The sequence below is a fragment of the Chlorocebus sabaeus genome, chromosome 25 (assembly GCF_047675955.1).
Source record: "Chlorocebus sabaeus isolate Y175 chromosome 25, mChlSab1.0.hap1, whole genome shotgun sequence".
Taxonomy (NCBI): domain Eukaryota; kingdom Metazoa; phylum Chordata; class Mammalia; order Primates; family Cercopithecidae; genus Chlorocebus; species Chlorocebus sabaeus.
The window spans coordinates 84,977,923-84,995,391 of record NC_132928.1 but is presented as its reverse complement, the minus strand read 5'-3'; the positions used below and the strand labels follow the sequence as shown (position 1 = coordinate 84,995,391).

The following is a 17,469-nucleotide window of genomic DNA, read 5'->3' as shown; positions in this document are numbered from 1 at the left end:
CAGGCTGGTCTCGAACTCCTGACTTTCAGGTGATCCACCCACCTCAGCCTCCCAAAGTACTGTGATAACAAGTGTGAGCCACTGCACCTGGCCCGTGCCTGCATTTTAACAAGATTTCTACTTCTTTGACATACTTGTTAAAATTTGAGAAGTACCTTCTAACTCACCCTGACTTCTCCACGTGAGAACAATACACAACTTATCCTGTAGGATGTGAATATATCAGTGCTTGAGTTGATGCCCTTATTTTATACTATGTTATGCACAAAAGTAGAGTATCTACACTGGTTTGTGGATCTTTTTGTTTGTTTGTTTGTTTTGAGATGGAGTCTTGCTCTGTCCCCCAGGCTAGAGTACAGTGGCACGATCTCAGCTCACTGCAAGCTCCGTCTCCCAGGTTCACGCCATTCTCCTGCCTCAGCCTCCCCAGTAGCTGGGACTACAGGCGTCCACCACCATGCCTGGCTAATTTTTTTTTTGTATTTTTTAGTAGAGACAGGATTTCACCATGTTAGCCAGGATGGTCTCGATCTCCTGACCTCGTGATCCACCTTCCTCGGCCTCTCAAAGTGCTGGGATTACAGGTGTGAGCCACCGTGCCCGGTGGTTTTGTGGCTCCTAAGCCATCTTGTTTCCTCAGAGTTAGAGAATACATTAGTGTGTATTTCCTTTTTATTTTATTTTTTATTTTTTGAGACGTAATCTTGCTTCGTCACCCAGGCTGGAGTGCGGTGGCACGATCTCGGCTTATTGCAAGCTCTACCTCCCAGGTTCACACCATTCTCCTGCCTCAGCCTCCGAAGTAACTGGGACTACAGGCTCCCACCACCACGCCCGGCGAATTTTTTGTATTTTTAGTAGAGATGGGGTTTCACCATGTTAGCCAGGATGGTCTCGATCTCCTGACCTCGTGATCCACCCACCTTGGCCTCCCAAAATGCTGGGATTACAGGCGTGTGCTGGGATTACAGGCGTGAGCCACCACGCCCGACCCTTTTTTTTTTTTTTTTTCTGAGACAGAGTCTCGCTCTGTCACCCAGGGTGGAGTACAGTGGCGCGATCTCTGCTCACTGCAATCTCCGCCTCCTGGCTTCAAGCAACTCTCCTGCCCCAGCCTCCCAAGTATCTGGGACTACAGACGTGCGCCCCCATGCCCAGCTAATTTTTGTATTTTTAGCAGAGATGGGGTTTCACCATGTTGGCCAGTCTGGTCTTGAACTCCTGACCTGGTGATCCACCCGCCCAAAGTGCTGGGATTACAGGCGTGAGCCACTGCACCTGGCCTAGAGTATATTTCTGTGTTAAAAATTATCTTATTTGATAATTCTAGTCACTCATATAAGTCAGAGCCAGTTCTCTTCACTGTGTCTCCCTGCCTGGAGTCGAACTCTGCCATGGCCACTTGGTAAATGTTTTCTTTTTCAGGGACTATTGGCATTCAGGGATGTGGCTCTAGAATTCTCTCCAGAGGAGTGGGAATGCCTGGACCCTGCCCAGCGGAATTTGTACAGGGATGTGATGTTAGAGAACTACAGAAACCTATTCTCCCTTGGTGAGGATCACTTCAATATGCAATTCCTATTTCACCGTAAGGATTTCATCTTTTTCCTTTGTAGAATGTTTTCTGGGAGTTTCTGATTTGCATGAATGAGTTTCAGATCCCTGCTTTCAAGAAAACCTTGGGGATTCCTTGGTGTAGAAAACAAAACTTTCAAGATGTTTTGCCTTGACATCAACCTTTCTCTTCAGCTGATGTACATCCTTGCTCTAGATTGGTGGTAATTCTGGAAATTCAGTAGTATCAAATATGGTTGCCTCCACTTCAAAATCCAGTTTCCACCACCAATTTTTGATCCAGTTATTATAGTTCGTGGTATCAGAGCTGAGGACTCACAGATTTAAAACACTTCCTGAATATATTAAAGGCTCTGCCAGAAAACAGTATTCTGGAGTTAACTTTCTAGGATCTAATGTGATGTTTTCTCTTCTCTACTGAGCACAGTGAAAGGTTGGTAGTTCAAGAATCCCCACAAGAATCATGCACCTTTTTTCTAATAAAACAGGTCTTGCTATGTCTAAGCCAGAACTGATCATCTGTCTGGAGGCAAGGAAAGAGCCCTGGAAGGTGAACACAGAGAAGACAGCCAAACACTCAGGTAGGTGGGAGTGAATGAAGCAAACATACGTAGGGGGTCTGAGGATCAAGGAAGAAGCCAGACTTTAAAATGTGGTTTGGGAAGCTCTACTCCCATGGAAATGGCTTCTGAGAAGCTTGGGTTTCTTTCTCTTGCTCTCACATAGGGGCATCTTCTATCTCATGCTCTTAAATTCTCTAAGGACTGTACTTCCCTTCAGTGATTTTCCTTCAAAGTTCACAGTGAGCGTCACAGTCATCTTCGTAGGTCATAGGGGACTGCATGATCTGACTGCTCTTCCATTGCTTTGGGGGACATGGAACTGTCTGCGTATTTTTGAGGAACTCTATGTTAAAATATATATACACACACACACACACACACACACACACACACATACACACATAATTTTCTTGAGATGGAGTCTTGCTCTGTCACCCAAGCTGGAGTGCAGTGGCACAATCTTGGCTCACTGCAACCTCTGCCTCCCAGGTTCAAGCGATTCCCCTGCCTCAGTCTCCCGAGTAGCTGGGACTACAGGCGCCTGCCACCACACCCAGCCAATTTTTTTTGTACTTTAGTAGAGATGGGGTTTCACCATGTTAGCTAGGATGGTCTCAATCTCTTGACCTCATGATCCACCTGCCTCAGCCTCCCAAAGTGCTGGGATTATAGGCGTGAGCCACCGTGCCCAGCCTGAAATATTTTTGCATTGCATCTGGAACATGTGAGAGTAATGGTGATATTGGTATTTGGTTCAGAAATCCCACAACAGATGTTATGTTTTCTCCTTTATGACTTACCCTGTGGAGATTTCAAATGTGATTCTACAGAAATTGATAGTAATTTTATCAGAAGACTAAGCATCTCCCTAAATATAAGAAAATCTAATGTTGTTTACTTAAAAATGTTATTTCTTTTGTGTGAACTGAGATTTGTAATTTAAACCCTATGTGCCCAAATTTCTCAGCTGTTCTCAGTTTAATATATCCACTCACATCCTAGATTTCTTAAATACGCTGGGTCGTTGGGGAGTGTAGAACATTACCGATTACATAGTAAACTCCCACTTGTTACCTTCCTTTAAAATAACTGTCATTTTATAATTTTCTCTTGTTTGGTATGAAATTTCGTGGGTCTGTGTCATTTATATATGTGTGTGTGTATATATGTATGTGTATAATGTGGATTTTTTTTACACAAATAAAAATTGGATAACTATTGTGTACAGGGTCATGATTTGATATCTATATATAGTGAAATGATTAATACAGTTAAGTTAATGAACACACCTGTCACTTCACATATTTTTATGTTGAAAACACTTGTCTGCTGTGTTAATACAAATTTTAAGCCTACAAAACATTATTATTAACTGTACTCATAATGCTATTCATTAGATTTCCAAAGCTTATTTATTTTATAACTGAAAGCTTATAGTGCCCTTTTAATGCTACATCTTCCATTTTCCTACCCCCTTGGCAGTCACCTCTGTCTTCTGCTTGTAGTTCAACCTTTTAAGATTCTTCATGTGAGTGAGAAGAACAGGAAGTATTTGTTTTTCTGTATTTGGCTTATTTCACTTACCATGTTGTTAGAATGGCAGGATTTCATTATGTTTATTGCTTAATAATACTCTTATTACGTATATGTAAACATTTTCTTTATCCATTCAGCATTCACAAAGATTTACATTGTTTCTATATCTTGAAAATAATGACTAATGCTGTAATGAACATGGGGATGCAGATATTTATTTGAGATACTGATTTTATTTCTGTTGATTTTATACAAACACACACACAGATGTGAGATTGCTGCCTTGTATGGTAGTTCTTTTCTTTTTTTTTTTTCTTGAGACAGAGTCTTGCTCTGTCGCCCAGGCTGGAGTGCAGTGGTGCGATCTCAGCTCACTGTACCCTCTGCCTCCTGGATTCAAGAGATTCTCCTGCCTCAGCCTCTCCAGTAGCTGGGATTACAGGTGCCCACCACCGCATCTGGCTAATTTTTACATTTTTAGTAGAGACGAGGTTTCACCATGTTGGCCAGGCTGGTCTTGAACTCCTGACGTCAAGTGATCCACCTGCCTCAGCCTCCCAAAGTGCTGGGATTATAGGTGTGAGTCATCATGCCTGGAGTTTTTATTTATTTGTTTATTTATTTATTTATTTATTTATTTATTTATTTATTATAGAGATGGGTTCTCACTCTATTATCCAGGCTGGTCTCAAACTCCTGGCCTCAAGCAATCCTTCCACCTCAGCCTCTCAAAGTGGTGGGATTATAGGCCTGAGCCACCACACATGAACAGTTTTTACTTATGTTTTATAATTTTTATGAACATACTCAGTTCTGTACACTTCAAGACATTATGGTGCAAAAGTGAATAATGCAACAGTCACATTGTCTATTACCAGTACATTTATCTATAAGTTGGTTTGCCTTTATAAATGTTACAGGCAAACAGATAAATGTACTGGCAATAGACATGCCAGGACATTTTCTTTATGACATGTGTGTGTGTATTTGCCTGGCCCTTTAGAAACACCATTCTATTTTTTGTTTTTAAGGGTCTGTTTCAGATATCTCATATAAATGGATTCGTACAGTCTCTATCTTTTTGGGACTGGGTTATTTTGTTTAGCATGTCACCAAGATTTTCATTTTTAATTTGTAAGCGTACATAGTAGGTGTATATATTTATGGGGTACATGAGATACTGTGATACAGGCATGCAATGCATAATAATCACATCAGGACAAAGGGCTTTACTTAAAGATTCATCTTTATTGTAGATTTTACCAGATTTCCTGCTTTTTAAAAGTTGAGTAATATTGCATTGTTTGTGGGTTTTTTTGTTTTTTTGGTTTTTTTTTTGAGACATCTCGATTTCTTGGGAGTCTGTGGTGCTAGTGTGAGTTAATTTTGTTGTGAGGAGTCTCTCTCTGTCGCCAAGGCTGGAGTGCATGGCCTGACCTCAGATCACTGCAGCCTCCGCCGCCCAGATTCAACTGATTCTCCCACCTCAGCCTCCCGGGTTGCTGGGACTACAGGTGCGCACCACCACGCCTGGCTAATTTTTTGTGTGTGTTTTTAGTAGAGATGGAGTTTCGCCATGTTGGCCAGGCTGGTCTCAAACTCCTTACCTCAGCTGATCCACCCGCCTTGGCCTCCCAAAGTGCGGGATTACAGGCACGGGCCACCACTCCCAGCCTATTTGTGTATTCTGAATTATATTTAACCATTCATTTGGTGAGGTAAGTTTGGGTTGTTTTCCCTTATTAGCTTTTGTGAATAATGTTGCAATAAATATGGGTAACTTTTCATGTGCCCATATATGTGGAGGTTTATTTCTGTGTTCTGTATTCTGTTTCATTGACCTAATTGTCTGCCTTTGTGCCAATACCAAATGGTTTTAATTACCACAACTTCATAATTTTTTTTTTTTTTTTTTTTTTTTTTTTTTTTGAGACAGAGTCTCAGCTCTGTCACCCAGCTTGGAATGCAGTGGTGCGATCTCGGCTCACTGCAACCTCAGCCTCCCGAGTAGCTGGGATTACAGGCATGTGCCAGCATGTATTTTTAGTAGAGACGAGGTTTCACCATGTTGGCCAGGCTGGTCTTAAACTCATGACTTCAGTTGATCCACCCATCTCCGCCTCCCAAAGTGCTGGTATTACAGGCATGAGCCACAGCGCCAGCCATAATGTATTTTAAAATCAGAAAGTATGATACCTGCAACATTGTTCTTCTTTGTGGAGATTATTGCTCTCTTCATGGTTCCTTCACTCGCTGTGTAATTTTAGGGTTACCTTTTCTATTTCTGTAAAAATGAAATTGTAAACTTGAAAGGATTGCCCTGAATCAGTAGGTCACTTGGGTGATATGAACATCTTCATAATATTAAGTCTTCCAGCCCATGAAGAAGCACATGCTCAAGTGTATGTTGTTGAACTTCCGTGTATTTGTGAATGTTTCAGTTATTTATTTATGTACTTATTTATTTGTTTGTTTATTTTTTGAGACGGAGTCTCACTCTGTTGCCCAGGCTGGAGTGCAGTGGTGCGATCTCGGCTCACTACAAGCTCCGCCTTCTGGGTTCACACCATTGTCCTGCCTCAGCTCCCAAGTATGTGGGACTACAGGCGCCCGCCACCACGCCCAGCTAATTTTTTGTATTTTTTAGTAGAGACGGGGTTTCACCGTGTTAGCCAGGATGGTCTCAATCTTCTGACCTTGTGATCCATCCACCTCGGCCTCCCAAAGTGCTGGGATTACAAGTGTGAGCCACCGCGCCTGGCCAAATGTTTTAGTTTTCTTTCTGTTATTAATTTCTTGTTTTATTCCATTTTGGTCATAAATAATAATCTATAATATTTCAATTTTTAAAAATTAGTTAAGACTTGTTTTGTGGCCTGACAGGTGGTCTATCAAGGAGAATGTTTTCTGAGCTGTTGAGAATATTGTGGATTCTGTTGTTTAGGGTGTTCTCTAGATGTCTGTTGGTTGTCGTTGTCTTTTTTTTTTTGAGACTCGCTCAGTAGCCCAGGCTGGAGTGCAGTGGCTTGATCTCTGCTCACTGCAAGCTCTGCCTTTGGGGTTCATGCCATTCTCCTGCCTCGGCCTCCCAAGTAGCTGGGACTACAGGCACCCGCCACCACGCCTGGCTAATTTTTTTGTATTTTTTTTAGTAGAGACGGGGTTTCACCATTATAGCCAGGATGGTCTCGATCTCCTGACCTCGTGATCCGCCCGCCTCGGCCTCTCAAAGTGCTGGGATTACAGGCGTGAGCCACTGTGCCCGGCCAGTTGTCATTGTTTTATGGTGCTTTCAAGTCCCCTGTTCCCTGTGTACTTCTTGCTTCATTTCTGTAAATATTTGCTTTATATATTGTAAACCCTGGTGAGACACAGATGTAGATATAAATACACAAACAGACATACATTTGTTATAGGTTTTCTGTGAACAAAACCTTTTTATTTATTGTCTTTTTTGTCTCCTTTGAGTTGTTGATTTTTGGTTTTTTGTTTGTTTGGTTTTTGTTTTGTTTTGTTTCTTTGAGATAGAGTCTCGCTCTGTCACCCAGGCTGGAGTGGAGTGGTGTGAGCTCAGCTCACTGCAACCTCTGCCTCGCGGGCTCAAGCATTTCTCCTTCCTCAGCCTCCTGAGTAGCTGGGGTTACAGGCACGTGCCACCACGCCCAGCTAATTTTCGTATTTTTAGTAGAGACGGGGTTTTGCCATGTTGGCCAGGCTGGTCTCCAACTCCTGACCTCAGGTGATCTGCCTACCTCGGCCTCCCAAAGTGCTGGGATTACAGGTGTGAGCCACTGTGTCCGGCCACAACAATATATTTTAAACTGGTAGTGTCTTCAGTTACATACAAATTTTTTTTCTCAGTACAACTGCCTTGAACTTTAGGTTACTGATGTCATTGATCATATCTTTTTATATGAACAGATATTTATAATTATTTTTACGATTTTGTTCCTCTGCCGCCCGGGTTCAAGCGATTCTTGTGCCTCAGCCTCCCTATAGCTGGGACTACACATTCGTGCCATCAGGCCCAGCTAATTTTTTTGTATTTTTAGTAGAGATAGGGTTTCACCATGTTGGCTAGGCTGGTCCCGACCTTCCGACCTCAAACATTCCTCCCACCTTGGCCTCCCAAAGTGCTGGGATTACAGGTGTGAGCCACCACACCCAGCCCCTTTAGCATTTCTTGAGGGTAGGTCTACTGATGACTTTTTCAGCATTTGCTTACCTTATATTCTTGAGCTCCATAATTTCTATTTCTTTTTATACTTTTTATCTTTTGGTTGATCTTGCATTTTCCTGATTTCATTTAGTTGTCTGTGTTCTTATTTCACTTATTAATATTATTCACATGGTTATTTTGAGTTTTTAAAAATAATTTATGCCGGGCATGGTGGCTCAGGCCTGTAATCCCAGTACTTTGGGAGGCCGAGGCGGGCGGATCACGAGGTCAGGAGATCAAGACCATCCTGGCGAACACGGTGAAACCCCATCTCTACTAAAAATACAAAAAAATTAGCCGGGCGTGGTGGCGGGCGCCTGTAGTCCCAGCTTCTAGGGAGGCTGAGGCAGGAGAATGGCGTGAACCCGGGAGGCGGAGCTTGCAGTGAGGCGAGATCACGCCACTGCACTCCAGACTGGGTGAGACTCCATCTCAAAAAAAAATAATAATAATTTATGTATCTCCATTTCTTTAGGGTTGCTATCTGGATATTTCTTTTTCCTTTCTGGAGCCACAAGTATCCTGATATTTTGTATACATTGTAATCTTTTGTTCAGATTTGAAATTAACGAAAAACCACCTGTTTCAATCTTTATAAAGTGGCATTGTTCTGGGAAATTCTGACACCAATTGATCAGGCTAGAGATTATGGGAGCCTCTCAAACTTGTTCTTGGGATATGTCTTCTCTGGAATGGTGTTTTGATTTGTTTTGTTTGAGACAGAGGCTCTCGCTGTGTCTCCCAGACTGGAGTTCAATGGTGCAATCTCAGCTCACTGCACCGTCTGCTTCCTGGGTTCAAGCACCCGGCTGTTTTCTTAATTACGGAGGTTTTCACATGTTTCCTCTTAAGAGGCTGTAATTACTTGTTATGTCTGTTGTCCATCTCCGGTACTACAGTTTCTTGTCTGCTGTAACAATCATTTATTATTGGTTTCAAAACAACCAACCTGCCGGTCGAAGTATACCATCATTCCTGTTCAGTACTCCGTCATAGAAGACAGAAACCAGTTTTTTTCAAGCCCCCAAAAGTATGGACACATGTGCCATTATTTTCTTTATTTTATGAGGGAGAAGTCAGAAGTTTACTCCTAAGGGCACCATACCATATTGGGGAAAAGGAAGGGCTGTGGTGGGTAAATGGAACACACTTTCCTTCCACTTCTATGGGGCTTATGGCATTGTGCTCACCTGGGGTGCTGCAAACCCTTCGTTGATTTTTAGAGTTCTCAGAAAGGCTTTAAAAAAAATTTTTTTTTAATTGTATGTATTTATGAGGTACATAAGATATTTTGATACAAGCATGCAACGTGAAATAAGCATATCAGGGAAAATGGGGTGTCCATTCCCTCAAGCATTTATTTTTTGAGTTACAATCAGATTATACTATTTAAGTTACTTTAAAATGTACAACTGAAATTATTTTTTACTATGGTCACCCTGTTGTGCTATTTAATAGTAGGTCTTATTCTTTTTAAGTAATTTCTTACACCCATTAACCATCCCCACCTCCCCCACCCACTCACCCAGTACCCTTTCCAGCCTCTGATAACCATTCTTCTACTCTCTATCTCCATGAGTTAATTGTTTTGACTTTTAGATTCCACAAATAAGTGAGAGCATGCAATGTTTGTCTTTCTGTGCCTGGCTTATTTTACTTAACATAGTGACCTTCAGTTCCATCTATGTTGTTGCAAATGACAGGATCTCATCCTTAAGGATGTATAGTACTCCATTGTCTATAAGTAGTACATTTTCTTTCTTTCTTTCTTTTTTTTCTTTTTTTTTTTTTTTGAGACAGAGTCTTGCTCTGTCGCCTAGGCTGGAGTGCAGTGGCGCGATCTCAGCTCACTGCAAGCTCTGCCTCCCGGGTTGACACCATTCTCCTGCCTCAGCCTCCCGAGTAGCTGGGACTACAGGCGCCGCCACCACACCCGGCTAGTTTTGTTTTTGTATTTTTAGTAGAGACGGGGTTTCACCGTGTTAGCCAGGGTGGTCTCAATCTCTTGACCTCGGGATCCGCCCGCCTCGGCTTTCCAAAGTGCTGGGATTACAGTTGTGAGCCACTGCGCCTGGCCTATAAGTAGTACATTATCTTTATCCAGTTGCCTGTTGATGGATACTTAGGTTGCTGCCAAAATTTGGCTATTGTGAATAGTGCTGGAACAAACATAGAAGTGCATCTATCTTTGATATACTGATTTCCTTTCTTTGGCATATACATCTGCAGTGGGATTGCTGGATCATATGGTACCTCTATTTTTAGTGTTTTGAGAAACCTCCAAACTGTTCTTCATAGTGGTAGTACTAATTTAAATCCCCACAGTGTACAGGGTTTCTCACCAGCATTTGTTATTGCCTGGCTTTTGGATATAAGTTATTTTATCTGGGGTGAGATGATATCTCATTGTAGTTTTGATTTGCATTTCCCTGATGGTCAGTGATGTTGAGAACCTTTTCATATGCCTGTTTGCTATTTGTGTCTTGTTTTGAGAAATGTTTATTCACATATCCTGACCATTTTTTGGCTCAGATTATTAGATTTTTTTTCCTGTAGAGTTGTTTGAGCTCCTTATAACTTCTGGTTGTTAATCTCTTGTCAAATGAGTAGTTTTCAAGTATTTTCTCCCATTCTCTGGGTTGTCTGTTCACTTTGTTGATTGTATTCTTTGCTGTGCAGAAGCTTTTTAACTTGATATGTTCCCATTTGTCCTTTTTTTTTTTTTTTTTTTGGTTGTCTGTGTTTGTGGGGTATTGCTCAATAAATTTTTGCTTAGACTAATGTCTTCGAGGTTTTTCTCAATTTTAACTTTTCAAAAAACTAATTTTTTGTTTCATTGATCTTTTGCATTTTTCAAAAAATTTTAATTTCATTTATATCTGTTCTGAGCCTCATTATTTTTCTTCCACTAATTTTGGGTTTTGTTCGCTCTTGCTTTTCTAGTTCTGTATGATGCATTGTTAGATTGTTTAGTTGAAGTTTTCCCTTTTTTTTCATGTAGGCAGTTATAGCTATAAACGTCCCTGTTTGTACTGCTTTTGCTGTATCCCATAGGTTTTGGTGTATTTTGTTTCTGTTATCATTTGTCTCAAGAAATTTTAAATTTCCTCCTGAATTTCTTTTAACTCACAGGTCATTCAGGAGCATATTGTTTAATTTCCGTGTATTCATATAGTTTTCAAAATTCCTCTTTTCATTCTAGTTTTATTCCATTGTGGTCAGAGAAAATGCTTGGTATTATTTCCATTTTTGGAATGTTTTAAGACTTGTTTTGTGACCTCACATATGGTCTCTCCTTGAGAATGATCCATGTGCTGAGGAAAATAATGTGTATTGTGCAGCTGTTGTATGAAATGTTCTGTAATTATCTATTAGATCCATTTGGCATATAGTGCAGATAAGCGCTATGTTTCTTTGTTGATTTTCTGTCTAGTAGGTTTGTCTGGTGCTGCAAGTGAGGTCATGAGCCGCCGTGCCCAGCCTTCATTTAATGTTTTCACTTTGGACCAAAGTAGTTTACACACCAGAGTTATAGTGTTATTTTGTGTTTTTGTGTGTTGTTACTATTACCAGTTAATTTTGTAACTTCAGATGATGTTATTATTAATTAATGTTCTTTTCTGATTGAAGTACTCCTTTTAGCATTTCTTGTAGGACAGGTCTGGTATTGATGAAATACCTCAGCTTTTGTTTGGCCATCTTTATTTCTCCTTATGTTTGAAGGATATTTTTGCTGGATGTAATATCATAGGGTAAAGGTTTTTTTCTTTCAGCACTTTAAGTATGTCATGCCACTCTCTCTTGGCCTGTAAGGTTTCCAGTGAAAAGTCTGCGATGAGGCATATTGGAGCTTCATTGTATGTTATTTCTTTTTTTTCCCCCTTCGGCTGCTTTTAGGGTTCACATAATGGCATTTTGTTTAGTATATTTTTGTTAGGATTATGACTATGAAGGAATAAGGGCCTGTAGTATTTCATTATGCTATCTTGCTAATGTGCTTGTATAATTTTATGCCTTAGATTTGTAAAGTATGTTATCTAGTAAGTGGAATAATTTGTTGTTTTTATTTTTTCCAGCTTTGTCTTCTTATCTTACTGAAGACATTTTGCCAGAGCAGGGCCTGCAAATTTCATTCCAAAAAGTGATGCTGAGAAGATATGAAAGATGTTGTCTTGAGAAATTACGCTTAAGGAATGACTGGGAAATTGTGGGTGAGTGGAAAGGGCAGAAGGCAAGTTATAATGGACTTGACTTATGCTCAGCAACTACTCATAACAAAAACTTTCAATGCAATAAATGTATGAAAGGTTTTAGTAAATTTGCAAATCTAAATAAACATAAGATAAGCCATACTGGAGAAAAACCATTCAAATGCAAAGAATGTGGCAATGTCTCTTGCATGTCTTTAATAACAACTCAACAGCAGAGAATCCATATTGGAGAGAACCCCTACCAACGTAAAAGAGGTAGCAAAGCCTTTAATGAGCGCTCATACTTTACTGACTGTAAGAGAATTCATGTTGGAGAGCAACATTGCAGATGTGAAGAATGTAATAACGTCTTTAAGTCTTGCTCAAGTCTTGCTATTATTGAGAAAATTCATACTGAAAAGAAAACCTACAAATGTGAAGAATGTGGCAAAGCTTTTAACCTGTGCTCAATTCTTACTAAACATAAGAAAATTCATACTGGAGAGAAACCATACAAATGTGAAGAATGTGGCAAATCCTTTAAGTTGTTCCCATACCTTACTCAACACAAGAGAATTCATAGTGGAGAGAAACCCTATAAGTGTGAAGAATGTGGCAAAGTCTTTAAATTGTTGTCATACCTTACTCAACATAAAAGAATTCATACTGGAGAGAAAACCTTCCAATGTGAAGAATGTGGAAAAGCCTTTAACCAGAGCTCACATCTGACTGAACATAGGAGAATTCATACTGGTGAGAAACCATACAAATGTCAGGAATGTGGCAAAGCTTTTACTTGGTTCTCATACCTTATTCAGCATAAGAGAATTCATACTGGGCAGAAACCCTACATATGTGAGGAATGTGGCAAAGCTTTTACCTGGTTCTCCTACCTTAATCAACATAAGAGAATTCATACTGGAGAGAAACCCTACAAATGTGATGAATGCGGCAAAGCTTTTAACTGGTTTTCATATCTTACTAATCATAAGAGAATTCATACTGGAGAGAAACCCTACAAATGTGAAGAATGTGGCAAAGCCTTTGGCCAGAGCTCACACCTTTCTAAACATAAGACAATTCATACCAGAGAGAAACCATACAAGTGTGAGGAATGTGGCACAGCCTTTAACCACTCTGCACAACTTGCCATACATGAGAAAGTTCACACCTGAGAAAAATCCTACAAATCTAAACAATATGGCATAGTCTTTAATACCTATTCACAACTTCACAGCAGAGTATTTTTACTGAATAAGAGTGTTACAAATGTAAAGATTGTCAAAAGTCCATTTACAAACTGTAAGCCTTTGAGTGCACTAAAACGTTCAGGCTAGGAACAATACAAATAGAAAGACCAGTTCAACACCTCCACTGATATCACAGCTCTTATTGTACACAGAGGAATTTATACTGTAGGGAAACCCTCCAGTTGCTCAAACTTTATTCAACTTCAAAGACTTTGTATTGGAGAGAAACCCTACAATCGTAATAAATGCAGAAACGGCATTTGTTCAAAATATATACCTTAGAAAACACCGGAGTGTTCACACTAAGAACTACTTTCCAGATGCAGTAAATGTGAAAAAATAACTAATCAAAAATTACATCAAAACATGTCCAAGAATTCACAGTAAAAAGCACTAAGTCACTAACACTTTCAGATATTACTGTAAATCTGAGTGTTTATTATAGAGAATAATCCAAAGTAAAGTTAAAATAAGTAGGAGATTTACCTTTCGGGGAAGTTCTAATTATATTTAAAGTATACCTTTTGGTGCCAGACATGGTGGCTCTTTCCTATAATTGCTGCACTTTTGGATGCCGAGGTGGGGGGATTGCTTGAGCCCAGGAGTTTGGGACCAGCCTGGGCAACATGGCAAAAACCTCATCTCTACAAAAAGTAAAATAAAAGCCAGGCTTGGTGGCACATGCCTGTTGTCCCAGCTACTTCAAAGGCTCAGGTGGGAGGATTGCTTGAGCCCGGAGGTTGAGGATGCAGTGAGCTGATATCTTGCAACTTCACTCCCACCTGGGCAACAGAGCAAGACGCTGTCTCAATAATAATAATAACATAATAATAGTAAAGTATACTCTGTGCATTGAAAGAGTTTTAGATTTTTTGAAAAGCACATATTTATGTAATTCAAGTTTGAAATCACTTGATACCATGCCTTCATTTCTAGTGTCTGTGTGAAGGCATGTGGCCTATTGTTGCTACATGAAAGCCGTGAGAGTTTCTTCTATATTTGGACAGGCATCATTCATCTCCTTTTCTTTGGAAGATTATGGACATTGCATTTTAAGCTTCCTGAAGAAATGTAACCGGAGAGGCTCTTGGTAGTTGTAAGTGATTCATGAGATAGGTCTTCAGAGTAATATTCTTCATTATATTTAAGAAAGAAACATTTGAGTTGTCTTTAGGCCATTGTATATTAAGTGATGTGTATCCTGCCACCAGCGTTGACCTATCTCACCTTAGTGTTATGGTTGTGGGTGACTAAAGGTAACAATACAATAGTGGGTGACATGGTGGAGTAGTATCTCTAATGATCCCTTCTCCCAGTGGCATTAAACTTCAAATAACTTGAAAAATATTGTTCCCACAAGTTACACTCTCATTCTGTTTGCTCTTTTTGTAGTGACAGTGTCATTATTAGGGCTATAATAAAGCCTATATAGGATTATAATCAAAGACCATATATTTCTGAATCTTAAAGGACTATTAACAAAGTTTTATCTTACATTTTTCTTTTAACATGTGACCTCTCTGGCTTGCAAAACATATACATACTTTTAGTTTTGGTTTATATGGAGATAAATATATAAATATATTACTCTGAAGATAATTGTTAGGTGTAAGAAATTATGAAGCAAGTAATATGTTTGAAGTAAGTGCATACCTGTTTTCAGAATAAAAGAAAAATGTTGGAACCAAACATATTTTTAAAGTATGGATAATTTATTAGCAAACTAGAAACCTCAAAAATGTTGAAGGCAAATCTGTTTTCTCTGCTTTGTATTGAATGCATTTCTCTAAAATCTTATTGCACCTTTTTCAGAATTTCCCTGTGAAAATCCTGTTTTTACTTTTATGTTGCTCATGCTAGAGCTAACATATAATTTTCTTGTTCCAAAATTCATGAAGAATTTCTTACGTGATCTCAGGGATTATAATAATGATTTTATGAAACTTATTGGTGCTTCCAAAATAATCTTAAGATGTGAGTAATTCCATAGTGCGTGTATTTTCATTGTACTTAATTAATACTTTTCCATTTTTCCATTATTAGAGAACACTATTCAAGCCAACCTTTTTTTGTTCGTTTCTTCCACTTTTCTGAATTGCAGTAATTGAGTTTATTGACTCTATTGGGCAATTTGTTCAGGTAAACACTTTGGAGGCTTTATAAGTTATAGGGTTATTTTGACATAAAAATGAAGTGAAGAAACATAGGGCAGTGCTAAATATGTAATAGATGCTCCATAATTAGCAATAAATATTCCTATTGGAGTGAATTTGTGGCTCCAGATAAGAGATTGGAAATATCCAGGATGAAGACCTGGCATTGATTCTGCATGCAGAGAAAGGACTTCTGTACCCAGGCTGCACAACTGACTCTCTCTAAAGAGGAATTCTGCTTTTATTTCCAAATTATCTCTTTTTTTGTGGTCTCTTTTTCTTTATTCTCAACTACTTACGTATTCTAGCTCTCTTCCTTTTTTTTTTCTTCATAAAAACCTGTGTTATGGCTACACTTTCTCACTGTTCTCCACACAATATGTCATTTTATATAGTACTTTGTACATTCTAACAGGAAGTTTAGACTTTCTCTTTTTCTTTTGTTTTTTGTTTGTTTGTTTGTTTTTGGAGACATGGTCTCGCTGTGTCACCCAGGCTGGTGTGCAGTGGTGTAATCTCGGCTTACTGCAACCTCTGCCTCCCAGACTCAAGCAATCATCCCACCTCAGCCCCCTGAGTAGCTGGGACTACAAGTGTACACCCCCACACTTGGCTAATTTTTTTTTAGTAGAGATGAGGTTTTACCATGTTATCCACGCTTGTCTTGAACTCCTAAGCTCAAGTGACTGACCTGCCTTGGCGTCCTAAAGTGCTGGGATTACAGGTATGAGCCACACTTGGCCTGGAAATTTGAAATTTTTTAATGTGATGATAGATTTTTGTTGGTTTGTTTTTTTGAGACTGAGTCTCACCCTGTCGCCCAGGCTGGAGTACAGCGGTGTGATCTTGGCTCTGCAACCTCCGCCTCCTGGGTTCAAGCGAGTCTCCTGCCTCCGTCTGCCAAGTAGCTGGGATTACAGGCACGTGCCACCATGCCTGGCTAATTTTTGTATTTTTAGTAGAGATGGGGCTTCTGCATGTTGGCCAGGCTGGTCTTGAACTTCTGACCTCAGGTGATCCACCTGCCTTGGCCTCTCAAAGTGCTGGGATTATAGGCGTGAGCCACTGTGGCCAGCCAATAGATTGATTTTTAACTGGAGAGTTTGAGGTCATTTATGTGTTACAAAACTGACATTGTGATCATAGCTTACTGCAGTCTCAACTTCCCAGGCTCAAGTTATCCTCTCACCTTAGTTCCCTGGGTAGCTAGGAGTACAGCCACATGCCACCACGCCCAGCTAAATTTTTTATTGTTTTGTAGAAATGAAGTCTCACTGTATTTTCCAGGCTGATCTCAAGCTCCTGCGCTCAAGCAACCCCCTACCTCAGCCTTCCCAAGTACTGGGATGATAGGCTGAGCCACCGCGCCCGGCCACACACAACTCTTTTTTTTTTTTTTTTTTTTAAGATGGAGTCTCGCTCTGTCGCCCAGGCTGGAGTGCAGCGGCATGATCTTGGCTCACTGCAAGCTCCGCCTCCCGGGTTCATGCCATTCTCCTGTCTCAGCCTCCCGAGTAGCTGGGACTACAGACACCCGCCACCATGCCCAGCTAATTTTTGTATTTTTAGTAGAGATGGGGTTTCACTGTGTTAGCCAGGATGGTCTCAGTCTCCTGACCTCGTGATCCGCCCGCCTCGGCCTCCCAAAGTGCTGGAATGACAGGCGTGAGCCACCACACCTGGCCAAGCAACACTCTTAATGGAAGAGAGGGATGCACTGTCCATGGGCCAGAGAATTAAATCGGGCAGTTAGCATTGTTTGTTTGTTAAAAGAAAATATTTGAAAATCCTGACACAAAGTATGGTGAATATATAATTAATTAGAATAGGCCAAGCTTTAATAACATTGGACTATGTATTGTAAGCGCTGTGTAAATAAACATGTCAGAATTTGGAAATCTCTGAAGAGCAAATGTATCTTAGAAATTCTTAAGGAGAGTTAATAATAAATGGATAATTTTGAATTTAATTTTCCATGAAACA

At 40.1% G+C, this 17,469-nt stretch overlaps 1 protein-coding gene across 4 annotated transcripts in view; it reads left to right on the top strand.

The window, feature by feature from the left end:
- ZNF695 (zinc finger protein 695) overlaps positions 1-16,885 on the top strand; it is a 29,289-nt gene extending 12,404 nt beyond the window's left edge. Inside the window, exons 2-4 of one of the 4 annotated variants that reach the window (XM_037986112.2) lie at positions 1,426-1,552; positions 2,064-2,156; positions 11,970-16,885. In XM_037986112.2, coding sequence (XP_037842040.1) covers positions 1,426-1,552; positions 2,064-2,156; positions 11,970-13,258 — 1,509 coding nt within the window. In that variant the 3' untranslated portion in view covers positions 13,259-16,885. Of the gene's footprint in view, positions 1-1,425; positions 1,589-2,063; positions 2,186-11,969 lie in introns of those variants that run through there. The other 3 variants (XM_007990040.3, XM_037986115.2, XM_037986118.2) reach the window with 3 other exon arrangements.
- Positions 16,886-17,469: the final 584 nt, after the last annotated feature.